The sequence below is a fragment of the Carcharodon carcharias genome, chromosome 9 (assembly GCF_017639515.1).
Source record: "Carcharodon carcharias isolate sCarCar2 chromosome 9, sCarCar2.pri, whole genome shotgun sequence".
NCBI lineage: Eukaryota > Metazoa > Chordata > Chondrichthyes > Lamniformes > Lamnidae > Carcharodon > Carcharodon carcharias.
Genome location: NC_054475.1, coordinates 155301101 through 155311972, shown reverse-complemented (window position 1 = coordinate 155311972; position 10872 = coordinate 155301101). Strand labels below are relative to the sequence as shown.

Here is a 10872-nt window from a genome sequence, read left to right as displayed (position 1 = left end):
CACCATCTATTACCCCTCCCACAACCCCCACACCCCCAACAAACATCATCTAACTGACCTTGTACTGTGAGGTTAAGGACCTTTTAGTTTTAAGTTGTATTGCTGATTTCAAAATCCTCACCTTCAAATGTTCTTCAGTTTTTGTTTTAGTATCGAAATTTGGTTTAAATAAAGTACTTGGTTACATTTTAAGGGGCAATCAGGAAAAAACAGTTTTAATCTTGTTCACTAAAAAATGCTTTACGGAAAAAGATACATGTGCTTTTGTGATAAGTAACCTTGATTACAAAACACTCAAGCTATTTTAACATTAAAATACATTTCTAATATTTTTGAATGAATTGCAAGTCAGTGTCTGCTAAAATGTATATTTAAAGTAGTACATGATTTTACCTTGAAGCACTAATATTTTAACATCTGTCTTGAAAGCTGGTGCTAAAATTTAATTTTGTAGCATGTGGTGTGATTGTTGAATTTGCATCATTGGACACACTATCCATTTTCTTAACAGCTGTGATATTGTTAAAGCTTCTCATTTTGTTTGTTTTGCTTTGCTCGCAGTTTGGAAACTCTTAACATCTAGATGCGGATTTTCACTCCTTTCTTGTTCCATCTCCATTATAAGCCCTAAATGCTCTTTGCTTGTCCGAGTATCATAGATGTTGATCAGTGATGTTTGGGTGGCCAGTAATGTTCCTGTCAAGTGTAAAAAAAAGTCCATAAAGTTTTGTAACTTTTTTTTTTGAATACCACTTCATTTTTCTTTTATCGCCACTAGGTCAGTGAAACTGACAGTCCTTCAATCCTCTCAGACCTGTGCTTATTGAACTTGGCTCAGATTATCTCCTTCCAGAATTTGGCACTGCAGGTGGTGTCCTGGGATACATGCATTCCATTCCAGTGATGACATTTTTCATGAATGTGTCATTACAGCATTCATAATTTCAGGATCCACTTCTAACAGGTCAATATCAGTTAGAAATTGTTCCTTTTTCTTGATTAACCTTCCCCCATCCTGCCTCCCCGACCCTACCCCACCCACTCAACTCCAAATTTTTATAGGAAATTGGTGGAAATTGATGTTAAAGGCCTCTGCTGGATTTGAATGCCCTCTGAAGTGGCTCAACAAGTCACTCAGCTGCAGAACAATTTGCTATGATAGGCCCATCATCACCTCAGTAAATGTTATCTAGTTATTGTGAATCAAAAAATTATAGCTGCATGCAACAGAGATTTGTACAAACTGGAGAAGTGTGGATGATGGCAAGGAGAACACTGAAGTAGACAGTGGATTATATGAGGGTTTCAGCATGATGGTGGGGGGTGTATAGCAAGAACTGGGGTGCAAACAGGCAGGTAATAAGTTGCACAAATGGAAGTATGTGGTCTTTGTGTTCAAAAGGTTACAAGGTTCGTATGAAAGAATTCCAAAGTCGGGTTCAACCTGAGTGGAAATGGAATCGAATGGAATTTGTAATGGTTGCAAAAGTATTTTCAGCATTTGTGATGTTGCAATAGGAGCAAGATTCATTCATGACTGGATGTTAGCGAAACTCTCAATGCAAAGGCAATCGAGAAGTCAGGGGAAATTAAGCTGGTTGTCATGGGCCCATGTGTGGAAGCTGACCTGTTTGATAGTAAAGGGTAGATCCTCAAAGTAACAGTATGAGGATGTAATGAAAAGCCATGACAGGAGATGTTTTGGCTACATTTGTATAAATGGGACAGCAACCAAGTCTCACTGAACTAGAGAAGCACAAGAATTTTTTTGGGAGATTTAGTGAATACAGGTTAATGATGACTCCTCTGTTGCATATGGAAAACTGCACCTTCACAGTAAAATGAAACTTCCAATCTCAGCTGGACAGTGTGAAAGAACGGAAACAGAACTTTCCATTTCTGATAATGACAAATTGGGTGAATGAACCAAGACTCTAGGTTGCAGTGATAGAACACTAAAAATCTTTGCTTTAAGAGCCCAAATTGTCTCAAAAGTTTTAATCTGCACAGCAATAACATTAATTAAATAGCACATATCACTGCAACTTAGTGTTGGTTTGCTCACCCAATTTGTCACTATCACAGATGGAAAATTGTTTCTGTTTTGCAGCTTAACACTGCCCGGCTGAGATTGAGCTTCATTTTACTTTGGAGGTGCAGTTTTCCATCTGCAAAAGAGGAGACATCATTAAATTAACCTCTATTCACTAAATCTCCAACAAATTGCTTGTGCCAGTCAGTTCAGTGAGACTTGGTTTCAGCCCATTTATCTAAATGTAGCTAAAACGTATCCTGTCATGGCTTCTCAGTGCATCCTCATACTGTTACCCTGAGGATCTACCCTTTACTATCATTGAAACACCAGGTCAAGTTTTGTACAGTAACTGACCAATCCAAACTGGGTGCCTGCTAGGTTTCAGAGTAAATCCAGACAATCCTTGACCTGGATTCTGAATACTAATCTGGAAAGTATATCGAATGAAAATCAGAAAAAATATTGTGGTCAATTGTTGTGGAAAAGTCTCTTCAGGCAAGTTTTTTTAACTGAACTTCCTGAAATAAATATTTTACTTATCACAAAATAAAATTTGGAAACATTGTCAGTCAACCTTTGACTAAGTTGAGGAAAGTTGCAATGTATGAAATGTAGTGAGCAGGTGCTGAGGTGTTTTGGGGATAAGGAGATAAATAAGTTGATTACAACTTGTTGAACCTTGACTGTTGTTTAGAAAGTACAGTTTCCCAGCCCAGTCCCAGCACATGATTACAATTACCTCAAATGGATTGTCTATCTTTCCATTGTTTGTGGGCCCTAATCCAGTCCTGCCTTCTAACCCTATTTGACCTGAAGATCACACACTTGGTCTTAATTCCCTGTTTGTGACTCTACAACACCAACTTGCAATTATATAGTACCTTTTAACATGGTGAAAATCTCATGAGGCGCTTCATAGGTGTATTATCAAACAAAATTTAACACTGCGAAGTGATATCAGGACAGGTAAGACTGTCGTAAAAGAGGACAGAAAAGTGGAGAGGTTTATGGGGGGAATTCCACAAGAGTGACTGATCTTTGGTAATTGTGCAAAATATTTAACCTTGGCCTTGTCTTTGTTGAATTAGAATGCAAAAGGTGCTAATTTTGTAGCTTGTTATGGAAAAAGAAATAGACAAGTTGCTAAAAAAAAATGTTTTGCATTGGGGGAGAGTGGATTTTACTAAAAATAAGGCAGGATCTGGCCAAGGTAGACTGGGAACAGCTACTTGTGGGGAAATCTACAGAGGAGCAGTGGGCGGTGTTCAAAAAGGAAATGCGGAGAGTATAGGCTCAACATGTTCCCTCTAGGGTGATGGGAAGGAGTAACAAGCCCAGAGAACCGTGGATGACCAGAGATATTCAGGATACGATGAGAAGGAAAAGAGAGGCTTTTAGCAGGTACAAAGGGAGCAAATCAGTGGAGGCATTAGTGGAGTACAGAAAGTGCAGAGTGGAGCCTAAGAAAGCAATTAGAGCAAAGAGGGGATATGAGAAAGATCTGGCTGGTAAAAGTAGGGAAAATCCCAAGATATTCTTTAAGTATATCAATGGGAAGAGGATAACCAAGGAAAGAGTAGAGACCAGGGGGGCAATCTATGGGTGGAGCCAGAGGACATCAGTAGAGTGTTGAACGAATACTTCACATCCGTCTTCACCCAAGAGAATGAGGATGAAGGTATTGAGCTCGGGGAAAGAGACTGCGAGGTTCTTGAGCAAATTGATATAGGGAATGACAAGGTTTTGGAGGTGTTGGCAGGCTTAAAAGTGGACAAATCTCCAGGTCTGGATGATTTGTGTCCCAGACTGCTGAGGAGTTCGCAGGGGCTCTGACCCAAATTTTTAATTCCTCACTGGCCATGAGGGAGGTGCCAGAGGACTGGAGAACAGCTAATGTGCTTTCACTATTTAAGAAAGGTTGTAGAGAGAAGCCAGGGAACTACAGACCAGTGAGTCACACGTCAGTGGTAGGGAAACTATTGGAGAAAATACTGAAGGAGAGAATCTATCTCCATTTGGAGAGGCAAGGTTTGATCAGGGATAGGCAGCATAGCTTTGTCAGAGGGAGGTCATGCCTAACAAATTTGATTGAATTTTTTGAGGAGGTGACCAGGTGTGTAGATGAGGGTAGTGTAGTTGATGTAGTTTATATGGATTTCAACAGAGCCTTTGACAAGGTCCCACATGGGAGACTTATAAAGAAGGCAAATGTACATGGGATACAGGGTCATTTGATGAAGTGGATTCAAAATTGGCTTAGTTGTAGGAGACAGAAGGTGATGACAGAAGGCTGCTTTAGTGACTGGAAGCCAGTGTCCAGTGGTGTACCACAGGGATCTGTGCTATTATTCATCATTTTTTTAAATGACATAGATGACTATGGGGGGGGGGGGGCGGGGTTAGGATTAGTAAGTTTGCGGATGACACAAAGATTGGCCGGGTGGTTAACAGTGAGATTGAGTGTCTTGGGCTACAGGAAGATATAGACGGGATGGTCAAATGGGCAGATAAGTGACAGATGGAATTTAACTCTGAAAAGTGTGAGGTTTTACACTTTGGAAGGAGTAATTTGATAAGGAAGTATTCAATGAACGGCATGACACTAGGAAGTTCTGAGGGACAAAGGGACCTTGGCGTGTGTGTCCTTGGATCTCTGAAAACATAGGGGCAAGTTAGTGGGGTGGTGAAAAAGGCATATGGGACACTTTCCTTTATCAATCGGGGCATAGATTACAAAAGTAGGGAGGTCATGTTGGAGTTGTATAGAACCTTGGTGAGGCCACAGCTGGAGTACTGTGTGCAGTTCTGATCCCCACATTATAGGAAGGATGTGATTGCATTGGAGGGGGTGCAGAGGAGATTCACCAGGATATTGCCTGGGATGAAAGATTTAAGTTATGAAGAGAGGTTGGATAGACTTGGGTAGTTCTTGTTGGAGCAGAGAAGACTGAGGGGCGACTTGATCGAGTGTACAAGATTATGAGGGTTGTGGACAGGGTGGAAAGGGAGTAGCTGTTCCCCTTAGTTGAAGGGTCAGTCACGAGAGGGAATATAAGTTCAAGGTGAAGGGCAGGATGTTTAGGGGGGATGTGAGGAAAAACTTTTTTACCCAGAGGGTGGTGACAGTCTGGAATGCGCTGCCTGGGAAGTTGGTGGAGGCGGATTGCCTCACATCCTTCAAAAGGTACCTGGATGAGCACTTGGTACATCATAACATTCAAGGCTATGGGCCAAGTGTTGGTAAATGGGATTAGGTAGGTAGGTCAGGTGTTTCTCATGTGTTGGTGCAGACCCGATGGGCCTCTTCTGCACTGAGAGATTCTGTGATTCACCACCATAAATCCTTGCAGTTTCATTAATTGTGACTGCAGAATAATTTTACACTGGTGCAGTACAAATAGATCAAAGAATTTACAGATAAAAACACTGCATCTCTTTCCCTCAAAGTGGCAAGCAGGTAGTGGTGCAGCAGGTAACAGCACATAATCTGTAATATATCGACAGTTCTCTTGCAGCAGATGCAGTTCAGATAGAATGACGTCGGTCTTAATCAGGTAGATCTCAAGTTGCTTTTGTTTTACACTGGCTGTGGAACAAGAGTTTCCATAAGTTATCATTTTAATTTTTTAATCTCAATAACATTAGAAAATGTCATCAGCTTTTGGAGACCAGTGATTGGACCTACCAGCATCATGAAGAATTGCACCTACCTAAACAAAGAACTTTGCAGAGCCACAGTACAACTGAGTATTGCTTAGTTCTAAGCAAGTGACGGTATCAGACCATTTATGATGCATGTTGTAAATTAATTCTGCTTTGAACAAATGCAGTTTAACAAAAGCTAGAATGTAAGTATTCCAATCTTTTGTTTTTATAAAGTCACCTGTGAAACTAACATGAGTTTGAACCTAGAGTGGCCAGCAAATGGAATGTGATGCTATAAAGCAAGTTTCTCTGCAGGCCAGTAAATGGGTTAAGAATTACATTATTAATATCTCTAGTCACATACAGCTCCTGTTGGAGTCGGTTAGCCCAGTTGGCTGGACGGCTGGTTTATGATACAGAGTGACGCCAACAGCGCGGGTTCAATTTCCATACCGAGTGAAGTCATCCATGAAGGCCCGCCTTCTCAGCCTCACCCCTTGTCTGAGGTGTGGTGACCCTCAGGTTAAATCCACTGCCAGTTATGTCTCTTTCCAATGAGAGAGCAGCCTATGGTCCTTTTGGACAATGGTGACCTTCAAAGCCCCTGAGCTGCATGCGCTAGCAATTTAGATTGGAGTGGGTGGGGGCATTGTAACATACTCAGTATAAAATCTGCAGTTAGTTATTCTAGTCTCCATTCAGAGGATTTAAAAAAAAACTTTCTTCTTCAGTTTCTGATTAAAAAATATCAATTCAACTACCTAACAAAAATCATCAAATGAGAGGATACAGATTAGGAATTATTTAGCAGCCACTGTGGAGACATGTTGCATTCAAATGCTTATCATCTCATCTGAACGTGTCTGTATGCAGTAAACAAAGCTAATAAGGTCCTTAGATTCTAAGCAAATCTATAAATTTATATTTAACCACTGGGATTGTCCTTCTTTTAGAAATGCTGCTACAGCTTGATTTATGAACATTTTATATTCATATTTTGATTTAATTTGAGTCATTTAACTACCAAAAGTAAACATTTAACAAAGAAAAACAAGAACCATTACATTTTTATGAAGTGGGTTGTCAAGCTAAATGGTACAGTGGTGCCCTCTCATTGGGAAAACCATATTCCCCTAATAAATTAGCCTTTGGCTAGAACTAAAAGTCTGAGAAGAGAGAAAAAAGGTTGAAATAATGTTGTGCTGTGAGGGTTGCAATTAAAGTTAGGTCTATGCCACGCTAATTCACTGGAGTATCAGAGTTTAAGTAGGAACCAGGACCAGAGAATAATAAAGCTTATGTCCTCTGTTCCAGTACAAAGCCTGCTGTATCACTGACTTTGTTCACTGTAATAGGAACTTGCAATTGTATAACACCTTTCACATCCCCAGGATGTCACAAAGCACTTCATAGTCAATTAACTATTTAAGTGTTGCCCTGTGGTAACATAGGCAAATGTTGCAGCCAATTTGCGCACAGCAAGCTCCCAAGAAAGTAGCAAGGTAAATGACCAGATTGTTTTTGCGGGGACAATGTTGGCTAAGATAAAATATTAATGAGAAGGGAGAAGTTTAAATGTAATTTTCGGGGAACACTTATTATGTTGTTCCTATTTCGTTTGGTTGCCAAATATCTGGAGTGCATCCTTTTCTACGTTGACTCCCAAATATAGAATTTGTTCTCTCAAACATGTTCGCAGAAAGAGAATGATTGCTGGTCAATCAAACAGGCTACAATATTGCATTTACACGACCATATGTCAATTCATACCTAAGCTAGGTTTAATATGCTACTTTGTTCAAATCAGATTAATTGAAGTGCTTTGGCCTAGAAAAGCATCAATGTATTTAAATGGGTTTTATTGTAATAGCACAAGTCAAATCATATGGAAATCTGTTTTTTATGGATGGTGCTTTGGATAAAATAAGCAGATTAGGTCACTAATTTATAGAAGATATGATGATGCATGAGCTTCACTGTGCTTAGACCTCCTAAGTTGTTTTTATTCACTTTAATCCTTTTGCTTATTTACGGAGATGAAATTTGTTTGTATCATTTTCATGCTTCTTCATTTTTTGCCCATTTCTGTTATCATCATAAAGCGCATCATCAAAACCAAGCTGCTTGTGAAAGTATGTCTGGTTTCCATTTGCTTCTGTTTGAGAATGGTAATAATGATGCCCAAAATCTCTTTCGTGAGGCCAAGAATAATTTCCATAGCAACCATGGTGAATGCTAAAACCCCTTTCATAAGAGCAATAATTATCTATCCATTCATTCTTCACATGCTGAGATGAAGCAGAAAGACCTTTCCAATGGGTTTTCATATCTCTATTAGAATCCATGAGATGATTCTTACGTTTACAGTGCTTGTCTTTGGGATGTACTATGATCACTGTGTTGCTTTCCTTTATTTTGTGCTTTGCTTCATCACTGAAGACTTCAGAGCCACTAGACAGCTGATTACCCAAATCCGACACATTGCTAAGCTTTTTCCCAGATCCTTCACCATCCCATAAGTCTTTCCTCTGGTGCCCCCTACAAGGTTTGCCAGAATTGTTAAGCTCTTCCTTTAACTTGCTTTCATTTTCTTTCCAAGGATATTTTAGTTCACTCCTGGATCCACTGGGAGCTGGCTTTGTGTCATTGCTGCATGTTTGAGATTTTTTGTTAGGCTTGTGGTTCAAGGCTTCTTGGTGAATTCCTGACTTGCAATTTGACCAGCTCTGTACAGCACTGAACTCACAAGCGTTATCCTTATGAATGCGCTTTACTGTTTTATTTGATTGCTTCAGCTCATCTGTGCATTCTTGCTTGGGACAACCTGGTTCAATCTTGGTTACCTTGCAATGAGATTTCAGTTGGGGGTTGTACTTCTTGCTTGAATTCCTGGACTGATTACTGTCCTCTAGCCTTGGTTGAGCCACATTGTTCTGAGTGTTTTTAATTGAAATTTTCCAGTTGGTAGTGGGATTTTTCCATGGTTCTTTGGAGCCTGAATGGGAAGATATCCACAGATCCTTGGTGCTGCAATACAGATTCTCAGGGTTACTGACCAATTTCCCCTCTTGGTTTTTAAAGCTATAGTCAGAGGCAACACAACTGTTCTCTGAGACACCAACTATATCTTTTAAGTGCAGTTGACTCCCACCAGTTAAATCTTTCCGAAAATCCAACTGGCTGTCTAAATCCTTCCACTGCAACTGGAACTCTCTGTTATAGTTGTTCAGCTGATGGTTAGTACTACTGCTGGAGGCTTTCTGCTTCGCACCAGACTCACTGATAGTGATTGTCCACCGGTAATTGCTGTTGTGGTCATAATCGTGCCACCTGTTTTGTGGTGTGGCGCTAACCTTGGTGCAAAGATGGTTCGATTTATTCTTCAAATCTATTCTGAAGCTTTCCCCATTGTCAGAGACTATCCTCCGCCACTCAGAGTGGTTTCCTGAGCTGCTGGTATCAAGGCAGATATTTGCACGGGTGAGATCTGAAGGGCAGGCAAGCTGATGGTAATCCAGCAAGCAACTGACAAAATCTTCATAGCTGTAAAGCTGATGGCGAATCTGCCGATCCACAGTGGTGACCTTACGCGAGTGTCGATTGCACAGGTAATTATTGTAGCCACCTGTATGCTGATTATATAAGTGTGCACCACAATCTTGAATCACAGTAATTTGCAATGATCCAGATTCATGGGATGTTGTGCCCTTTTCCCTGACAGGGCCATGCTGTTCTTTGGAGTCAACAGGAATCATGTCTATCAGTGAGGTTGTGAATGGAAAGTTGTTGGTTTGTGATCTCAAAGGCTCATTTGCTCCAGTAAGTGACTTGTGCTTCTCATCAGTGATTTTGTGCACCATCTTAATCTTCTTCCATTCTTCAGTCTCCACTTTTTGAAAACCTTCCTTTCCGGCGACATCTTCACCTGGTTTCAGTCGCTCATTTTCTTCCACGTGTTCACATTTCAGCTTTTTCTGGTTACAGTTTGCTGTGTCGCTCTCAGGAAGCTGTCTCTTTCGAAACCTCATTTCTTTTTGCAAGAACAACTGTAAACAAATAAAAACAATAAAATAAATGTCTGGCAAAGGTGATGGTGATTAGGTCCATTTCACATCTATAAAAAATTTATTGGCAAATATATTAGTCATCGCAAGACAAAGCAAACATCTGACATTCCTTTTCCCGTTCTCGGGATGTGAGTATCGCTGGAAAGTCCAGCATTTATCGCCCATCCTTAATTTAAGTTGAGAAGATGGTTGTGAACCTTCTTGAACTGCTGCAATCCATGCAGTATAGGTACAGGGAGAGACAGTGGTGTAGTGGTAATGTGATTGTACTAATAATCCAAAGACCCAGGTTAATACTTTGGGCACATAGGTTCAAATCTCACTGTGGTAGCTGGTGGAATTTAATTTTACTTCTAATTAAAAATCTGGAATTGAAAACTCAGTAATAGTAACCATGAAACTATCAGTGATTGTCATAAAAACCTTTTAGGGAAGGAAATCTGATATCCTTACCTGGTCTGCTCTACATGTGACTTCAGGCCCACAGTAATGTGTTTGACTCTTAACTGCCCTCTGAAATGGCCTAGCAAGCCATTCAGTTCAAGGGTAATTAGGGGTGGGCAACAAATGCTAGCCTTGCAGGCAAGCAGTTCCAGGGTTTTGATCCAACGACAATGAAGGATTGGTGATTTAGTTCCAAGTCAGGAGCTTATGCAACTTCGAGGGGAAGTTGTAGATGATAGTGTTCCTACTAGATGCACCCACTGCTCTCATCCTTATAGCTGGTGGAGTCACAGGCTTGAGAAGTACTGTCAAAGAAATCTTGGCAAGTTGCTCCACTGCATTCTACAGATAGGATATACTGCAGCCACAATATACCAATGGTGGGGGTGAATGATTAAGCTAATGGATTGGGTAGTATCAAGCAGACTGTTTTCCCTAGATGTTGAGCTACTTGAGAGTTTTTGCAGCTGCGCCCAAGTGGAGAGTTTTTCATCGCACCCCTGGTATGTGAGTTGTTGGGGAGGCTTAAGGGGGTCAGGATCAAGGCCCTTGCCATTGAGCACCCAGTCTCTGAACTGCTTCAGTAGCCATGCCATTTATTTAGGCTGGTCAATTTGAGTTTTTGGTCAATGATCAGCCCTGGGATACTAATGGTGAAGGATTTGGCAATGGCACTGGTGT

The 10872-nt window shown here is 40.6% G+C and overlaps 1 protein-coding gene across 2 annotated transcripts in view; it reads right to left on the bottom strand.

The window, feature by feature from the left end:
• Nucleotides 1-170: 170 nt before the first annotated feature.
• Nucleotides 171-10872, bottom strand: part of LOC121281966 (A-kinase anchor protein 17B-like) — a 36387-nt gene continuing 25685 nt past the window's right edge. The window contains exons 5-6 of one of the 2 annotated variants that reach the window (XM_041195256.1): nucleotides 8040-9726; nucleotides 171-696 (exon numbers count right to left, since the gene is read on the bottom strand). In XM_041195256.1, coding sequence (XP_041051190.1) covers nucleotides 533-696; nucleotides 8040-9726 — 1851 coding nt within the window. In that variant the 3' untranslated portion in view covers nucleotides 171-532. Of the gene's footprint in view, nucleotides 697-6658; nucleotides 9727-10872 lie in introns of those variants that run through there. The other variant, XM_041195255.1, reaches the window with a different exon arrangement.